Source organism: Panthera tigris, chromosome B4 (assembly GCF_018350195.1).
Source record: "Panthera tigris isolate Pti1 chromosome B4, P.tigris_Pti1_mat1.1, whole genome shotgun sequence".
In the NCBI taxonomy this organism is placed as follows: Eukaryota; Metazoa; Chordata; class Mammalia; order Carnivora; family Felidae; genus Panthera; species Panthera tigris.
This window is the reverse complement of record NC_056666.1, coordinates 133,108,651-133,128,916: the sequence shown is the minus strand read 5'-3', so window position 1 is coordinate 133,128,916 and position 20,266 is coordinate 133,108,651. Positions and strand designations below refer to the sequence as shown.

Genomic DNA, 20,266 nt, shown 5'->3' with positions numbered 1-20,266 from the left:
CTTTGTCCGAATTATTTAAGGACGTGTGCATAAGCAGAATTTCTTACAAAAACTTGAGAACATACAAGCGCTCATTAACCAGGTGACTGACCTTAAATTGCAAGAATCACTGCAAGTCTCTCAACTATTCCTACCTAGTCTGTAATTAAGGAGAACAGGCAAAAGGCATATCTAAAGACAAGCCATATACACATCAAATGACTGTGATTTTCCCTGTGTGTTATTTTTGAGAAATGTGTAGATTAGCTGCCTCTTTTCTGTGACCTCCAAACCAGCATCAACAAAGCGTAGAGCAGTGCAGACATCCCATCTTTAAGTTTTTATTATTCATTTAAGTAATCTCTATCCCCAATATAGGGCTCGAACTTGTGACCCTGAGATCAAGAGTCACATGCTCTTCTGACCGAGCCAGCCAGGCACCCCTAGATCCCATCTGAATGAGTCACTTCATGCATAGACACTCCCACCCTTGGAACAGAGCTGGGATCAACTCCCATTCCTGGAGAGTAAAAGGAGACCCAGAGTAGCAGACAAGTGTCAGAATGGACAAAAATCCACTCGTTGCTGACAAAGTCTTTGATAATATGAAGCTTGAGTAAATACATGGAGAATATTCAGAAACAGAACATGGGGCTCAAGAATAGCTTGTTTATTAAAGTCCGTACCTAGTCATTTTTATGAAACTCTGTCTTCACTGGACAATAGCCATGAAACTTACTGTCCAACCCCCAAAACATCAAATCCTAACCAGCATCACCATTTAGCGTATCATTTATAGCATGACATTTTCTCAGAGGTAACAACAAAGCTGCCCCATCGACACCCTCCAGATCTTCTAATTTTTCTACTGTTGCCAGTATAAGTAGCGTTCAAAACCTGGCAACTTTAATTGCTTCTAACACACCCCTTTGCTAGTTTTCAGGTGCTAGAGATTTCTTTACTGATTTTTCAAAAACATTTATTTTTGATATAGATTCTTTACAAGAGAACTTTAAAAACCAACAGAGTAAAATATCTGTATTTGGATTAAAGCAATGCATGCAAATTAAAAGACCTATATTTTTGGATTCTAGCTTACTAAATGTTTTAAAAGTGAATTTTAATTATCTCTTCCCATTCCCACTGCAAAACCAAAAACTTGCTAAAATGCACAATGAAAAGTAACTCTAGAAAAAATACTGCCATCTCACCCAGATGGCCAAATGATTTCATGATGAAGCACACAGATCTGATGCATCTTTCTTCCACACTCTGTACATTCAACAAACCTGAAAATGAAAAGCCAAGTCAAGATGAAATCCAAACTTTAACCAAATCAAAATTTCCCAACATTTCCCTTGATTTCTGAACAATTCAAAAGATAGCCAAACATCACATTCAAAGAAATGAATTAATAGCTATTTTTTTAAAAAGGTTTTCAGTTTTTAAAAGCTCTTTAATATTAACAGGCAGAACAAAATTCAAAAGCAATTAAGTTAAGCTACCGAATGGGAACATTTTTTTAATTGTTTAGATTTTATTTTTAAGTAATCTCTACACCTAACATGGGGCTCAAACTCACAACCCTGGGATCAAGAGTTGCACGCTCTACCGACTGAGCCAGCCCGGTGCCCCTGAATGTGACCATTTTAAATGGACTGTGGGCAGACAGTAATAAGTGAAAGTTCACTGCTGCTTTTTTAAACTTCCAAAGAAGTCCGACACCATCCTACCCATTTTAGGCGTGCCCAGAGTACTGGCACAGTTCAGTGCTCTGAATGGCCTGGCTACAAAGTAGGGGAGCATGAAGACGTTTGAAAATGCACCAGGAAACAGGGATAGAACACAGGACACCGAGCAGAGGTGTGTTGTGGCTTCACATGGGCCCATAAAGCACCAAACTATCAGTTGGATTTAGTGAAATCTCAACGAATATGGACTATAAAGCAAAGTTCCACCTTTCTACCATCTATGCTGCACGTATGTTATGTACAGGTATCCTCAGGATATAGAACCATCTCACTGCCTCTGCAAACCAAGAGAACGAAGGAAGAAGGAACACCAAAGTGTACTGATTATTCAAGGGAAATTACTTACAGTTCAGGATCCAGTGTGTCATTTTTTCTCTTGGAAAATTGTTCTTTATTTATTGTACTAAGGAGAAAAGAGGGACACAATGAGCAAAAGTGATATGGAGAGAGGAGCAGTCTGACCACTATTCTAACCAAAGGAACAAATCTTGTAAACGAATTATACTTCTAAGAAAATACTGAGGATATCATTAAACAGGTACGTTCTTGGCTCCCACAAAACGTACAATAACATAAAGGAATGCCTTTGTTTTTAGAAAGGAATTTATAGTAAATCTATTTCCCCTTATAGGAAATGGAGAACCCAGGAACTCAACAACTGGAAACATGAGTCTGTTCTTTTCTTTCTGGAGAATTTTAATATATATTAAATATTATAACTTATTTATATATATGTAATTTTATATTTATGTGTATGCATAGATGTACTCATTTATTTTGAGAACAAGCGAGGAGGGGAGGGGCAGAAAGAGAGGGGGAGGGGGGAGAGAGAGAGAGATGGAGGGAGGGAGGGAGGGGGAGGGGGAGAGGGAGAGGGAGAGGGGGACAGAGAGAGAGAGAGAAAATCCCAAGCAGGCTCCGCACCATCAGCGCAGCCTGACACGGGGCTTGAACTCATGAACTGGGATATCATGACCTGAGCCGAAATCAAGAGTTGGATGCTTAACTGACTGAGCCACCCAGGCACCCCTCTTCTTTTCCTTTTTAAATCTTGCCTACTACTCTTAACGTCAGGTGTTTATACCTTTTTTTTTTCTTTTTTAAAGATTTTATTTTTAAGTAATCTCTACAGCCAATGTGGGCTTGAATTCACAACACTGAGATCAAGAGTCACATAACTCCACTGACTGAGCCAGCCAGGTGCCCCTAGTATTTGTATCATTTAATAGTTGAATGTTCCTAGACTGAGCTATGAAAGATGGTGTATATGGGAGAAGCTAAACCACTAAAATTAATACTCTAGTCAAACAACTTTTTATATAAATAAAAAAAGCCTCAATATTAAGAATACCTATTTCAGGTTATTTACAGTTACCCAGAAAGGGTAATTTTAAAGGGTAAAAATTCTTCATTTTATAGTATTTAAGACTTTCACATGGCCTCCTATCCTGAAATCTAGCATACCACACAACTCCTAGCCTCACAAATACAGACGCTAACAGTCTTATTCCTTCTCCAACTAGAATAAACTTCAGGAGGCCCAACTGTGACTACTGCGACTCCCCTTCACAAAAATGAGGACATCTCCACCTTCAAACCGTTTCCTACTGGTTATGGTTCTAGACATTATTCTCTAAATGACCGAAGGCACTGCAACTCAAAGTGTGTTCTAAAGACCAGCAGCGCAGAAAGACCCAGAAGCTTGTCAACAATGCAGCCTCTCAGGCCCACTACAGACCTGCAGAATCGGATGGGGGTTTCTATAGTCTTCAGTGTAAGAGATGCACCGTCCTAAGGTTTAGGACATGTGGGAAGTCACTCAACTGTACCAACGGTAAGGCTGCCTTCCTTTCCACATCAGGGAAACTTAGTTAAGAGCTGTCAGCCTAATTCAATTCACCCAAGGGCAGAAAATTTCCTTAAGGCTAGACTCTACCACATCATATTTCAATAGTAACTGAAGGAAAAGTGCAACGTTAAGACTTAATTTGGAAAAGCGAACCAGTTTTTCCTCAGAAGCCCTATATTAACTAGTAATATAACAATTCCTTACTTTTTGGAATGTTCTGAACCGCTTCTGCTTATTATAGGTTAAACCAGGAAAGAAGGAACCCAAGAATATTAAAAGCACAGTAACTACATCTTAGCGATCAGAAGAACTATTAACTAATTTAGCCTACGTCTGAAATTTGTCCTGGCATTTAGCAAGAGCTTGTGAGACTGCAAACACCCAACCAGTCTCTCTCTTCTAGGTCACTCTAATAAATGGCTACGTGATGAAGGCTGTAAGGTAGTTATTTGTTCAATTCCCCTCAAACTTAAAACCGTTAATAATAAAGTTCTCTTGCACTACAGCCTTCCAGTTTTTAGGCGAAAAGCTCATTGTTTCCTTATAAAGAGAGATCGAGGGGCGCCTGGGTGGCGCAGTCGGTTAAGCGTCCGACTTCAGCCAGGTCACGATCTCGCGGTCCGTGAGTTCGAGCCCCGCGTCAGGCTCTGGGTTGATGGCTCGGAGCCTGGAACCTGTTTCCGATTCTGTGTCTCCCTCTCTCTCTCTGCCTCTCCCCCGTTCATGCTCTGTCTCTCTCTGTCCCAAAAATAAATAAAAAAAAAAACGTTGAAAAAAAAAAATTAAAAAAAAAAAAAAAAAAAAAAAAAAGAGAGAGATCGAAATGACCATCCAGTGTTGATATATTTCCTAGATTAGGGTTGACAGAACTTTCTGCTGTGACGGAAATGTTCTCTATCTGTGCTGACCAACATGGCAGCCACTAACCACAAATGTCTGTTTAGCACTTGCAACGTGAGTATAATGTTTTATTTCCTTTTCATTAATTTGTATTTAAATAGCAAACTGGCTAACGGCTACTACACGGGCCGTGTAACTCAAGACCACTTAAAAAAGCTTTAGCATCAGCACTTGACAACACACCAAGACAGCACTTTCCAAAATAATGCAGTTACTTACGTTTGAGGCTGGGAAGGGTCATCCCCCAAAGAAACGCTCTCCCCTTGGATTTCATTGAAACACTTCTCACAGAAATGATACCTGTCGGCAAGAAGGCCATACTGGGGTGAACTGTTCCGTTCACACAACACAGCCCAAGCCAAGCAACGAAGCCACCAATCACAGCAGGCCAAGGAGGGGGACGGGAGCAGAGAGCAGGTCATCAACGGCGACAAGGACATTCAATGATGCAGATTTATGGGCCCCACAGTTTGGGTTTTTTTGTTTTTTTGTTTTTGTTTTTGGTTTTTTTTTTTTGCAATCAAAGCCAAGTGCAGACAACGACAAGCATGAGGGAGAAAAAAAAAACACAAAACAAACGAAGAAATGAGGGATTGCAGGACAACAAAAAACATAAAAGCAAGACAAGACAACACAAAGCAGAAAGCCAAGGCAAAGCACAGATTAGCATTAAATATCTCAAATGGGATCACAAGCAGCAAATGATTACAGCAAATAAAACAAAAAAGTATCACTTACACAGACCTACATTCTTTCATTTTAATAATTAATGCTATTTGATGCAAATAATCAAAAAGGGGAAGGATAAACATACTGGAGAGAGAAGAATTGCTAATCTATTACTGAAACATAGCAATCACACACTTCTCCCCATTTCCAATAACAGCAAAATAAATAACAAAAAATTCACTACGAATACAAGATCAGGAAGCAATTACCTAAAACCAACCCTGGGTTGAAAAAAAACCCACAAAATTTCTTTTTGCTTCCCAAGGAAGGCATATAAGTTTAAAAAATTCTCTATTTTTCAATGAAAAATCTGCACAAGTGCTTAAATATGGATCGTAGCCATCAACTGACATAGTTTAAAAGGCAAGAAAGAAAGGCAGTGGTGTGTGCAGGCACATGATGACATGTTCTGGATACAAAGATTACGAACACTGTAGATTCATGTTAAAAACTCCAAACTGGTATAAATGTCAAGACTGCAGCATGAGAAGAACTTCATGCCGGTTGTTAACTTGTTTTTTTAAAATGCAAGTGCTTTTAACAACTTGAGGGTTTTTCCCAGGTATTAAGAATGAAAAACTATGGATTCTAATGATTACAACAAACCATTAGGAGAGTGCACCTTTTGGTCATCAAAACAAAAAGTTCAAGCGACTTTTTCAAAGCTGGAAATGCATCTGTAGCACACAAGTTCAGCAAAAACCACCACCATGAGCTTGGTTTTATTAAAAGATATTAACTGCCCAGCCTTGTTATTACCATTTCAGAGCCCCCAGTAAACATTCTGTGCATGTTATATTGTAGGCTAATTAATGAATCTAGGAGACAGATCTTAGTTAAAATAGATTACTGAATGCCATCTCTGGGATTACAGCCATTGTTTGGGCAGGAGAAGATAAAGCAGGGGCACCTAATTTATTACAACTCTACCATCCACTGTCATATGCAAGTCTTTTTAAGTAAGTCTGGTGCAGACCTATTTTTGGAGGTACTCCTTTTTATATGGTTAACCCGGGCAAAGCAGAAACTCTGAATCCTGTTTTCAAATGCTCTGAGAAGAACAATTTATGGAGAGGCTGCACACAAAAATGAAACATATCCCAAATGATACAGCTGGCTAACAAACTTTTGGTTAAAAGTTTGTGGATAGTTTTTGGGAAAGGCGATAGCAGCAGTTTCATGGACAAGAAAACACTAATTCGTTCACAAATTTTCTCAGTTTGCCTCAGGCTGTGGTAAGCTGTGAACAGAAATGGGAAAGAGAAGCGGGGGCCAGGATGTAATCCCATCTATGCCACCAACTCTGTGAGCTGCTTAACCTCCCAAGGCTTGGAGTTCCTGCCTTATAAAAAATAAGGGGCCAGATAACTGACAGAAGGCTACTTCCTGCTAGAAAACTACACTAATTCTGCAAAAAAGGCAGAATGCTAGGATCAGAACTTGTGCTGTACAGCTGTTTTCAAGCAAGGTACACATGACCACGAATGTATGTGTGCTGGTCCATCCGCATGCAGTCCCTGGACACACGGATACACGGACCATGGTCCACACATAGTTGAGCTTACCTGTTCTGGTAACTGTAGTAAGTGGCATCACGAGGGATTGTGCATAACTGTTTGCCATAGCAACAGAGTGTCTGTGGAGAGAACTCCAACTGCAACAGAAACCATTTGTTAAATAGTACACACACCTGCAAGACAAGCTAGAATATTTACACTGGCAAATCAGAAACAAAAGTCAGTGAATTCTTAGTTCTCATTTATGTAACGAGCTATTTCAGTTTCCAAGGCAATACACAGAACCACAACCATTCTAGTTGACTATACTATAGCAGTCCCACTGATCCACAGGCAGAGACCATTAGTAGATGCCTAAGATTGTGGACCGCACCAAACCCTATACATACTGTGGTTTTCCCTATACGTACGTAACTATGACAGAGTTAACTTACAAATTTGGCACAGTAAGAGATTAATAACTAGTAATAAAATAGAACAATTACAATAGCATACTGTAATAAAAGTTACGTGATTGTGGCCTCTCTCAATATCTTACTGCACTGTACCCACCCTTCTTGTGATGACAGAAGATATAATGCCTAGGTGATGAGATGAAGGGACATGAACGATGGAGGCACTGTGATGTAGCATAAACGATATTGACCTTTTGACAATACGTCAGAAGATGAATCTCTGCTTCTGGACCATGGTTGACTGAGATGGTGGGAAGTGAAACCACAGGTAAGGAGAGACTACGGTACAGTATTATGGCACCACTCTGAGGTAGGCTTAGCAGTCATATCCTTCAGCCACTTAGCAAAAAAACTCAATGGGACAAGAGGAGCTACATGTGAACTGGTGTGCAAGAAAACAACAGTACGTGCCAGGCACTGTGCACCCATAGATAAGTAAGATCCAAAGCCCTATTATGAGTTTACAATCTGATGATTCAGGATTCTATTAGTCAAGTTTTCAATAATTCTTACCATGCAAAAATTTCTTACCTTTCTGCCACAACAATATCCAAGGCTTTGCATTACTGGGTCAATTTCTTGTTCAAAGACCTCAGACAGCTTGGAGCAGTATTTGTACACCCGTGATGTTTTCCGATTATACAACCAGGCATTGTTGAACATAAGCCAAATGTCATCCACATACTGCCAGGGCTCCTGATACTGTCCAGTGTCTAACTTCCTCTTGATGGTGGAAAGATCCATGGGGCTTTTCACAATATCAAAGTAATCCTAGAAGGGTAAGTGACACCAAGCAACATTACCCCAAAGTCTCAGTATATTTAAGGTAGATGGTGTGTCTTCCTATAATCATTGATTTTCCAGAAAAGTTAAGTCGCTGTCCTGACTATATGTCCAAGGAATTAAGTTGATACCTATCACTTCTTTAAATTATTAGGCTACAGAGATATGAAGCAACTCAGAGGGCAGAAATAACAAGAGTCACTACATAAACTTTTCAGACAGCAGGCTGATGATCTACTAAAACAACTCCAGATACTTTACCACAGTGTATGTGTGATCCATTGAAACACCAAGAGGTAAAACAGCCTTAACATTTTAGTATTAAAAGGGGCCGACTCTTGAGAAAACTAAGCCCAGTGAACTTCAGTGATCTAAGGCCTCAAAAATATAGGAAAAAAGAAGTTCCTAATGAATTTTGCCCCTGTAAGCACTCCACTGCCTTATCCAATACCACCGACAAGCCTCAAATGAAGTGTCCCAGCGGTCTGGTGTGCAAAGGCAATTTTAAAAACAGAGGAAGTTAATTTGGGTCCAGCTTTTCTACCAGAGCTACTGCTACTCAGGTGATAAAAATAAATAAGCCTATGACCCAGTAATCACGACCCTAGGTATATACCCCAAAGAAACAAAAACATATACCACACAAAAATTTTATACATGAATGTTCATTCACAGCAGCACTATCCTCAATAGCCCAAAAGTGTAAACAACCAAAATGTCCATCAACTAATGAATGGGTAACCAAAATGTGGTATCGCCGTACAATGGAGTATTGCTGAGCCATAAAAAGGAATCAAGTGCTGGTTCATGCTACATTATGAATGAACCCTGAAAGAAGTCAGTCACAAAGAAACACATACTATATAATTCCATTTAATGAAACATCCAGAATAAAAAAATCCATAGAGACAGAAGTAGACTAGTGGTTGGATGGGGGAGGAAATGGGCATGAGGGCTCATGGACACAGGGATTCTTTTTTGGGGTGATGAAAATGATCCCAAGTTGACCGTGGTGATGGCTGCACAATTCTGTCAATACACAAAAATCAATGAATTGTACAGTTTGAGTGTCTTGAATAATATGTGAATTATACCTGAATAAAGCTGTTAACAAATTAAAAAAAAAAAAAAAATCAAAAGTACCACCACAGGGCACCTGGGTAGCTCAGTTGGTTAAGCGTCTGAGTCTTGATTTCGGTTCAGGTCACGATCTCAGTCAGGGGATCGAGCATGGCACAGCACTGGGGTCCATGCTGGGCATGGAGCCCGCTCAAGATTCTCTCCCCCACTTTCCCTCTGCTCCTCCCTCAACTCACCTGCATGAACACTAAAAAAAAAAAAAAAAAAAGAAAAAAGAAAAAAAAATACCACCACATACTTACAGGGATTCCTAGAAGTTGAGGGTCCACAGGTTGACGAAAGGGAAGGGATTCTGGATCCTGTCGGTAAAGTGCCTCCAATGTTGGCATCAGTGCCTGTCGTAACTCTTCTGGCTTAAAAACTTAAGAGCACAATTGAAATTAGTTATCAATTAAGTAAAAGAAAAAGAAAACGCTCAAGCTGAAGCTATTAAAACAAATCTCAAGAGCCACAAAACACAAAACTGCCTATACCGTCTCCACGGAAATACCACTTACAGCACACTTCCTATTTCTAATTTTTGGTCCACATCAGGTAGCGCCTTTGAATGGTGTCAGGTAGACACCATGTCTAGTCAGCTTTAAATACCCTAAACAGCTCAGCTACTTTTTAATCAGAAATTCAGTTAAAATAGTCTTGACCAAGTAGAAACAGCATCCTAAGCATTCCAGAAATTTATGAAGACACTGGTCAAAAAAAATTCCAAAATATATTAGTGATGGCAGGGGAGAGGGGAGTGTGCTGTCAAAGAAGGACAGAAAGAGGTCCTCACTCATGAGAAGAGTATATAACAAGTCAGAAGACCTGATACTGTCTCACCACTAAAGGAATCAGAACCCCTGGTGGGAAGAGTCCCTCATTAAACTGCTTGATGTTTTAGAGCTTAGGAGGAATACATATATTTATTATCTCAATGACAAATGGTAGGTTCAAGTCTAAACAAAGAGAGAACTAAATTATTATTGCCCAAATAACAGACTCAACTGATCAAATTTCATTCCAGTGTACTTGGGTATGTTTCTAAAGTCAGGAAAGATTTGCTGGTGTGTCCCAAATGGAATTAATTTAAGCTATTATTTAAGAAGCTACTCTTAAGGGTCCAGGTTTGAGCTTTAAAACACTCTGAGCAGAGGCCTTGTTATTTCTTCTGTTTACAAAATAATTTTATCTTCAAGATAGCTTATTTGTTAGTACTTTAGATATTTTTCACTTCATAGTGGGGCAGCCATGAAAAAAATTAAACGGATGGGAGAGGATTCTTTGTTTCTCATATCTGGTTGTGCTCAAAAGAACAAAGTTGAACAAACTTGTGAAATTAGCCGTTTTAAAAACAGATTCCTAACAGTGAGATTGGGTTCCTTGCAGCCTACCTTAAAATACACCTTGATTATATAAACCTTATTTAAATCCAAGTAAATTTTTAACCCCAACATTTTAAGTTGCATTGTATTAATGGAACACCTTTATATACAGCATCTTTAGGAGCCAGCAGATTCCTCCCTTGAAAGAAGCCCTACCTGTGCCATAGAGGGTGTCACTAGAGCCCTAAGAAGTCCTAGTCCCAAAGTTGGTAAATCAATTTCTGTGGGAATTAAACAGAGTCTAACACTCTGTACTAAGCTGAGCTGCTTGCTCGGTTTGACTCATTAATATTTAGGAGCTGGCTGGGAGCAGAATGAAATTGGTCTGCCTGGGTTCACTTAACCAGCTGAGTGAGCTGGGGCAAGCTACTTAACCTTGCGCAGCCTCAGGTTTTCAGTAACTGCCCAGGGTTGTTGTAAAGTTAGTAGATGGGAGAGTACAGGTGTGTGGCATGGTACCCGGCGCATACAGTAGGCTGACAATACGTAGTACTATTTATTATCGCTGCTACTATTTCTTGCGTTTTAGTCAAGGGTACGTAACAATTTCTTCCTCTGAAGAAAAGACAATTTTGAGAGGTTGTTAAGCACCCAACCCTGGAGAAAGGAAGGGTGTGACTGACCCAGTGACCGCAGGAAGCAAATATACCTACCACAGGAAAGACAAAGTCTTCTCCAACACCAGTAATAACACAGAGACCAGGCCAAAAGGGCTCCAAGCTTAATGAAATCACATCAAAGTCAATTTCTGAGACCAAGAACCCGACCCCATCTATTCAAAGTTTGTGTTTTTTCCCCTGCCTCCAGGACCAAGAGAGCCTAAGAGACCTACTCTTCTTCTTTGACTGTCCCGGGGCTGGAGATGACTGGGTAGCCGAAGTACTCGGCTGGTCTTCCTCTTCTTTTGTTTCAGTCTTTAACTCCGTGCCTCTCTCCTCTGTTTCTGTAGGTTCCATTTTACAGTCTTCTGCTTTAGTCTGAAAGACAAGGTGAAATTTTTATTATTCCAGAGACTTGTCACCAGGAAGCAGTAAGATCACCGTCTTATTTACTCTCTCCTGCGGACAAATGCCTTTCTCGTGTGCAAATCATGAAATGAGACCCAGTTACCAGAGTACTTTCCTGTAACAGGTTTCGTGGGGTTCCTAGACAGAGGTGCTACCCGAGTAACAGCGGCCACTGCCCTGCCCTCACCTCTGGGATGTCCTCCGGCTGCGCATCTGCCGGTTCCGGTTGGTCCACTTCCATCTTAGCCTCCATTCTCACTTCCTGTGAAGGCTGCTTCTCGGGAACGGTCTGAGAATTCACTTCTGTGCTGCTAGTAGATGGAGGGTTTGACACCTGCCCTTCAATGCTTACAGCGGGCTGGGAAAGCTGGACAGAAAAGAGGGGGAAAAAACACAAAAGTCTGCCACGTACACAACCAGAATTCAAGCTCCGCACCAGGATGGTATGAGTAACCACCTATTTTGAGGCTAGTATCATTCTGTTCGTTTACGGTGCTTTCGTGTACTCGGCCTATTTCACTCCCTTGAAGTAAACTGTGCTTAAGAACAAGAGACTGAGGACTCGCAAAGGCCGACTGGCTGCTGTACTGAGAGAGCCCGCACTGGCTGTCATTCTGTGGCAGTGCGGGAGGGATGGGGTCGTAGAGCTGACTGCCTCCGAAGAGCTCACGTTTACAGAGAAGTGGAAAGAAAAGAAGCATGACTGGCTATTTTGTTTTGTTTTGAACTTCTCAGCGGGAAAAGCTGCAAATGTACAGAAGTAGAATAAAATGAACTCCCACACTCACCACGTTTTAACGGGATAACTGGTAATTTCTTTATCCTAAGTCTTCCAATAAGAAACCTCATACCGGGTAGTTAGTATTTTCAGGAACTACCTGAATCAAAAGCTCCCTTTGTGCACTCTGCCGTTCCTCACCTATCAGAGGCTGGGATGAACCAGCTGCTTACTTATGGTGTTTTACGAAGTAGCTGTGACTCATGGGACTTCTTGGTTTACTAACAGGACAGAAACTAAAATATTAAGTATCAGTTAACAAGTAGAAAGTTCTATGCCCTGACACAGAGAATTGGTAACGATGTAACTATAGATGTGAACTTGCATTTCTGCTACATACATAATGAGCCTCTCACAAGAAAGTTACAGACTGTTTCAGACCCATACTTTTCTCATTTTAGGTCATGATTTTCTAACCTTGGCTCGGACCACAGACATTCATAGATCCATGGTTTTGTTCGTTTGCTCTCAAATATTACAGGTCAGACTGTCTGAAAAAAGATTCTTTAAAATATATAAAATTTACGTGGTGTACTAAAAATACTATGGATTCTTTCTGCTTGCCACCCTACTTACATGCCTGTAAGCCTTGGAGTATAAGACAAAACACACCACAGTCAACATCGGACCTAAACAAAACCTTTGAGCTCCCTCCATGCTAGGTACTACAATGGCAAGAACAGGAAGGAAAAGAAAGTCCCTAACTACAGAGAGATTCTGGTCTAACTGGGGAGACGGCACAATACAGAATACAAACCGCACATAAATAATCTAACACTAGGGTACAGCTAGAAGGATTCTGCCAAAACACATGTCTCTGCTTACTGGAGTTGCAGGCTGCGGAGGCAGCAGCGGTGCCGTTGGGGTGGGAACAGATGCTGCTGTACTCTGCTGTGACAGAGGCTGCTGCTGCGGCTGGTCGGCGGAAGGGGCAGCAGGAAGTGAAGGTTGAACTTGGGGAGGGAGTTGCGTTGGTGGCGGTGTAGGTGTCTGCCTTGGAGGTGGATGGAGAGCTTGGGTCTGTGGCCCAGGCGGCATGGCTGGAGGTGTAGGAACAGGGGCTGGAATTGCTGTTGCTGGTGGCTGCTGAGCCCCTATGCTTGGGGGAGTGTGGTGAGGCGTGGGGGTGCGACTAGGTACTGGAGAGGGTGAATTCTGATGCAGAGCTGATTGAGGGAGAGGGGGACAGTGAATGTGGCTCCCTTGAGACCCTGGAGGCATTATAGGAGAATTCACAGGGCAGGAAGAACTGGACATCTGTGCCTGTTAAATGAGAAACAGAACAAGATGACAACTCAGAACACAATGCAAGAAGTAATTACATAGGCAGCCTATATGCAATATGCTTCCACTTCAAAATATGTCAAAAATCTTGTTACTGGGGGCATGTCTTCAGATAATCCAACCAATGTAGTATTTAATTAAGTAGGCTTCAAAAAAACCCACTAGAATGGCCACAGCCACTGTAAGGGCACGGGACAGTTGAGTCCACAGTATTTTCTGCCTGGCTCTGCTCTCTTCAGTCACAGTTCTTTTGCATTAAAATTCTAAGATTTCATTTTAAAAAGTGTATGCTACTTTAACAAATGGTTACAACTATCAACTTAATCTATTTTGTTTGTAACAATTAGTAGCATTGCTATGTCATAGTAATCTCATGTTCAGAATTCATTTTAAAAAGTGTTCGCTACTTTAACAAATGGTTACAACTATCAATTTAATCTATTTTGTTTGTAACAATTAGTAGCATTGTTATGTCATGGTAGACTCATGTTCAGAATACCATATGTCCATAATTGTTCTTATTAAAAACTTAAAAAAAAAAACATCTATTTTGACCCATTAGTTGTTGTCAGATCAAGAGAAGTTTCAAGGATCACAAAAACAAGTAAAAAAAAACCCATCCGTGGGACATACTTGAGACACCGGTGCCTGACCGCCAGACGGAGCCAAAGGCATATTCGTTACATTCATTCCCTGTGTTGAGAACTGAGTCTGGGGAAGGAACTGGCTCTGGCTGGAAGGCTGCTGCATGCGAGGCCCATAGCCCATTGGCTGCAGAGGGGGAAAAGAATGAACACAGAGCACCAAATTGCTTCATTGTGGTTATTCTACTACAGCCAGAATCCCCAACTACTCTGGTTCTGCTGAGGGGAAGGTGGGGTAGGAAAGGAAGAAAGTGTGCAACATTGGACTCTCATGCAAAGATAGGGGAGAACACCCTCAAAGCTGACCAAGGCCTACTCTAAAGCAATTACAGGAGGTTACACACAAACCGATTCTCCCAATACACAAATGCACCTGACAAGGTACAGAAGTAACTGCTTTTGCATATTGTTTGTTAAGTGATCATGAACTACAACTTCACGAGGTCTTTGCTCATGTCATGATATTGTAACATCACAAATTATAAGACTCCATAATCGGTACAATTAAAATCTTACAAAAGTTGTGGCTGAACTTGGTAGCATTCATGGTCCACAAACACTTGAGGACTGTTACATCTCTTTCTTTTTATTTTTGGTGAAAACATGTTTATAGTAGCTTTATTCATAATGGTCAACAACTGGAAATATTCGAAATGTCCATCAATAGCAAAGAATAAACAAATTGTGGCACACTCACAAAATGGAATACTACTCAGCAATAAAAAATGGGATTACTGGGTGGCCTGGATGGCTCAGTTGGTTAAGCGTCCAACATCGGCTCAGGTCATGATCTCATGGCTTATGAGTGTGAGCCCCACATCAGGCTCTGTGTTGACCGCTCAGAACCTGGGGCCTGCTTTGGATTTTGTGTCTCCCTCTCTCTCTCTGCCCCTCTCCCACTCACGCACTTTCTCTCAAAAATAAATGTTAAAAAAAATTTTTTTAAATGAATTATTGATATAAACAACAGTGTAGGTGAACATCAAAACCATCATGTTGTGCCAAAAAGGTCAGACACAATACAGTACATCTGAATGATCCCATTTATATGAAGTTAAGAAACAAGTAAAGCTAATCCACGTTACAGAAATCATGGTATCCATTGTCTAAAGGGGATAGGAATTAAGTAGAAGGAGGCATGAGGGTAGTCTCCAGTGGAAATGTGCTTTATCTTGAGGACTGTTACATTTCATGTCTAAAATCCACCCCCCCCCAAATACAGGCCTTTAATAGAGAAATTATGAAATACCAAAGGCCAAAAACTTCACCAAACATTAAAAAAAAAAAAAAAAAAAGGTAACAATCCTCAAGTATTTGTGGACCATGAATGCTACCAAGTTCAGCCACAGCTTTTGTATACAGCATTGGCACAACAATAAGATATTTATCTTATAATGATGGCAGTATGGCACCAAGACATGCTAGACAACTCCAAAATGGCTCGAGGATTAGAGGCGCTAGCTAATTCTCAAAGGGCTAGGATTGGGGTTAACATGGAAAGGTGGACTGCATAAGGAGCAGTGAGATGCTCAGAGTCCCTCTTCTCCAGTGTCTAGAACCAAGCAATTGTTCCTCCATCGTTCTTGCAAAAGACAGTTTCCTACCTGGGTAGGCTGTATGTTTGATGAGCATTATAAAAGAGAGAGGACTATCAAAGTGTGCAGACTACTAAACAATGAGACTCCAGGGAAAGGTGACTGGATGCTGTTATGAGTTTTCTAGTACTAGGACTATGAATAGTACTTGGAAACAAAATTTTTTTAAGTGTTTATTTTACACAGATTATAATCAAGAGAGTTAACTATATTGGATCCTATAATACATACACTTTAGAAACTTGGTTTTTCATTTAAGGCTGTAAACAGCTTTTATGCCAACATGTAAGTTCTGAAATTATTGCTTGTAGAGCATTACAATTTATGAATGTACCATAATTTAACCATTGTGAATCCCCTACTGCACATTCAGGATGCCACTTCCCCCCCCCCCCCAAAACAGAGTATACAAGATCCTTAACATGAATTTTCCCCAAATGATATCCTTTTGGTATCTTAGTGATGATTTCTTTAGGATACATTTCTAAAAACAATTTATAGGTAAAAGAGATAGATAAAAATTAGGGATTTTAGTATTTACTGCCTGCCTAATTATGGTATATGGTTTAGTTTTTTCCTACTCCACTTTAAAAAAATAACTACCCTCAACTCCAAAACACATATATAATCATTTATTAAGTGTATAATAAAGGCCAAATACAATAGAATTAGAGATAAAAATCTAGATTAAAGTACTCACTTATAATTAGCTATTTAAGCAACTATAAGCATTGTTTACAAAGTACAAACAGATAAAAAGGATTTTTAAATGTTAAAGGCCAAGATAATTACCCAAAGATGTCAAACTTACTGGGTTGAGAGTTCCAGGCTGAGCTAACTGTCCATGGTGCTGAAGAGGAGAGGTTTGCCGGGGTCCAATTGGGGGCTGGGGCATACTCATCTGGCCAAATTGATTCATACCTGTGAGCAAGTACAAAATATTAGATCTGAATGCCTTCATGGAATTGGAGAACTAAAGACAGAATTCTGATTCTGTGACATTTTATCAGGACAAATAAAGGAACCGGTTTTCAACTGTGAATGAATTGGTTCCATTTACAGCCACACTGTTACTTAACATAAGGTCTCTGAATAAAATTTTACAATTTAGAATAAAGTCCATCTTGACTGGTTGTTTTTATTTTTAATAATTTTTTTTAAGTTTATGCATTTACTATTGACACAGAGAGCACAAAAGCTAGGCAGAGGCAGAGAGAGGGAGACACAGAATCTGAAGCAGGCTCCAGGCTCCAAGCTGTCAGCACACAATCCAACACAGAGCTCGAACCCACAGACCATTAGGTCATGACCTGAGCCAAAGTCAGACACCTAACTGACTGAGCCACCTAGGTGCCTGGACCAGTTGTTTTTTTAAAAAAAAAAAAAAAAAAAAAAAAAAAAAAATTAGCATTTATTTATTATTGAGAGTTAGAGAGAGACAGTGCATGAGCATGGGAGGGGCAGAGAGAGAGGGAGACACAGAATCTGAAGCAGGCTCCAGGCTTTGAGCTGTCAGCACAAGCTTGATGCGGGGCTCAAACTCACAAACCGTTGAGATCATGACCTGAGCTGAAGTTGGACGCTTAACCCACTAAGCCACCCAGGCGCCCTTGGACTGGTTGTTTTTAAACGGATGCTCAACCATTTCATGTCTTTGCCACCTGCCAGCCAAACTGTGTTCCACACCCTTCCTTTCTCCTTGGGCTCCAAATCCAAAATATGTTCTGATTTCTCAAGTAGGATACACGCTGCTGGGCTGAGGCAGGAATTAAGGTGACAAGAATAGTATTTAAAAAAAAATTTTTTTTAATCTTTATTTTTGAGAGAGATACAGAGTGCAAACGGGGGAGGAGAAGAGAGAGAGGGAGACAGAATCCGAAGCAGACTCCAGGCTCTGAGCTGTCAGCACAGAGCCTGACACAGGGCTTGAACTCACACACTGCGAGATCATGACCTGAGCCGAAGTCAGATGATTAACCAACTGAACCACCCAGGCGCCCCAAGAATAATTTTATAGTACACCAGAGACTGTTTTAAAAAGCCATGGTTGGGCACCTTGGTGGCTCAGTCAGTTGAGCATCTGACTCTTGATTTTGGCTCAGGTCACGATCTCACAGTCTGTGGGGTCGAGCTCCACATTGGGTTCCACGATGACAGTGTGGAGCCTGCTTGTGATTCTCTCCCTCAAAACAAATAAACTTTGAAAATAAAAAAGCTATGGTGAGGGGCACTTGGCTGGCTCAGTTGGTAGAGCATGGGACTCTCGATCTCAGAGTCATGAATTCAAGCCCCATGTTGGATGTTGGACGTGGAGCTTACTCTGAAAAAAAAAAAAGCCATGGTTAAATAAATATATGGATTTATTTCATAACTTACCAGGCTGTGGAGTTATCCGAGGCATCATCTGGTTTGGCACACTGCCACGGATCATAGATGGGTCAGGCAGAGGGCCATCTAGGGTAGAATAGAGAAATGGTTAGAAAATCATCTTTGGCAAGCGGCACTTTTGTTTAAAAAAAAACAAAACACAAAATATCTTTAGTAGTACCTTGAAAAATTCAGCCTGAATCTCCAAAGAATAAAGCTATGAATTTAGACAAGAACCTGAAGAAAACTGTTAGTTCTGGAATATAAGAAAAGCCTCCAAATAATTACAGTATATCCTATGCTTTCTTTCAGTGCTGACAAGAAAATAATGTAAATTCTTAACTTTGAAGAAAAGAGAAAGGCTATTATAGCATTTAATATGCTACTATTTGACTAAACTGTTTGAATTAAGCTGTTTTTAGTTGTTATGCAGGAGAATGTCTTCAACAGACAGCTACAGATTTTGTTCAGTGACCAGATTTGATTGTGTACCCCAATAATAGGTGTTTTTATGCGCACAAACCCACTGTGAACACTGACTTTAAATAATTCAGGTACTCTATTGCTCTACATATTGTGCACACCTCTTAAATACAAAAGTAGAAAGAATTAAAAAAGACATCAATATGTAAACACGGTTGACCCTTGACCAACATTTGAACTCTGCAAGTCCACTTACATGTGGACTTTTTTGGCAAATGTGTATTTCTTATGATTCTTTCCTGCAGCTTATTTTTCTATAGGAACACAGTATTTAACATACTTAACAGGCAAAATATGTGTTATCTGTTTGTTATCCCTGAGGCTTCTGGTCAACAGATTTTTTTGGGAGTCAAAAGTTTTATGTGGATTTTAAACTGTGCAGGGGTTGGAGCCCCTAACCCCTTGGTTGTTTAAGGGTCAACTGTATGTAATTTCTAGTGTTTTCATGGATTATTTGCACATCTTCTAGCATAGACCTTCCAACTTTTCTCCACATCATCGTGTAGATCAAATAATATTTCTATAGCACCGTGGGAAAAGACAGGATGCTTGTAGTGACCCAACTCTGCCTTGGACACCTCCTGACCCAAAGTGCTACTGCACTCAAATCTCAGACACACTTGTGACGACTACGCTCTAAAGAGAAGCCTACAGTGTGCTATACTAACTAGTAACAGAAATGATCACACAACTAAGTGGGTTAGTGCAATTCAAGTTAACTAAATCCATCAAGATTTGCCACTAATATTGCTCCTAATAAAACTATAATACAGTCAAATTGAATACTGGAGAGAATTCTGAACATTTATTCATATACTCTTTTATCCACAATTGTGCAAGATTTCTAAAAATTACATATATACCCTATGTTCACTATATAAAAATTAGAGAATAGAGATAAACCTGTATAGTTTTAATTTTCCACATGTATATTCATCTACACTTTACATAAAAGCAAAATTTTCACCTAATATACAAGGAACTTTTTTCCCTGTCAATAACACAGATAAGTGTTGCAAGCTAAATGCCAGCAGAGACCAGGCAGTCAGTACTAGTCAGTGGGAAAGACCAGGCATCTGAAACAGGAAAAAGGGAGCAACTGAGATGAAGTGGGAAAAGCACAACTATGATGACAAGCAGCCATTACTCTAGTGAGAGGCTGTGGTGCCGCTGTGGGGAAGACAGGGCCAAATATGCTAGATCCTTCCATCTCTAAAGAAACCAGGAATCTATGTATTTTTAAGTGTGTGTGTGTTTTTTTTTTTAAGTTTATTTATTGCAAGGAGGGGGGGTGGGGGGATGGTGGAGAGTAGAGACAGAGGGAGACAGAATCCCAACCAGGTTCCGCATGGTCAGCGTGGAGCCTGATGTGGGGCTTGAACATATGAACGGTGAGATCATGACCTGAGCTGAAATCCAGAGTAGGACACTTAACTGAACCCCCCAGGCACCCCTATGCAAAATCTTTTCAAATACATGAAAATATTCAGATGAAAAAACAAAAACCTAATTCTACTGCCTACAGCTGGCTCACTTTCATTTACAACTATAATGCACATGATGGTTTTTACTGACTGCATGGTATAAATGTGCAATGAAACCTACTGTGGGCCCAGGAGGCAGCTCTTAAATTTTATCATAAGG

The 20,266-nt window shown here is 40.3% G+C and overlaps 1 protein-coding gene across 1 annotated transcript in view; it reads right to left on the bottom strand.

The window, feature by feature from the left end:
- EP300 (E1A binding protein p300) overlaps positions 1-20,266 on the bottom strand; it is an 81,468-nt gene that overhangs the window by 12,628 nt on the left and 48,574 nt on the right. Inside the window, exons 11-22 of the mRNA XM_042993363.1 lie at positions 18,149-18,226; positions 16,584-16,693; positions 14,167-14,304; positions 13,075-13,512; positions 11,659-11,838; positions 11,297-11,441; positions 9,346-9,464; positions 7,712-7,951; positions 6,774-6,862; positions 4,699-4,779; positions 2,077-2,133; positions 1,191-1,268 (exon numbers count right to left, since the gene is read on the bottom strand). Coding sequence (XP_042849297.1) covers positions 1,191-1,268; positions 2,077-2,133; positions 4,699-4,779; positions 6,774-6,862; positions 7,712-7,951; positions 9,346-9,464; positions 11,297-11,441; positions 11,659-11,838; positions 13,075-13,512; positions 14,167-14,304; positions 16,584-16,693; positions 18,149-18,226 — 1,753 coding nt within the window. The remainder of the gene's footprint in view (positions 1-1,190; positions 1,269-2,076; positions 2,134-4,698; positions 4,780-6,773; positions 6,863-7,711; positions 7,952-9,345; positions 9,465-11,296; positions 11,442-11,658; positions 11,839-13,074; positions 13,513-14,166; positions 14,305-16,583; positions 16,694-18,148; positions 18,227-20,266) is intronic.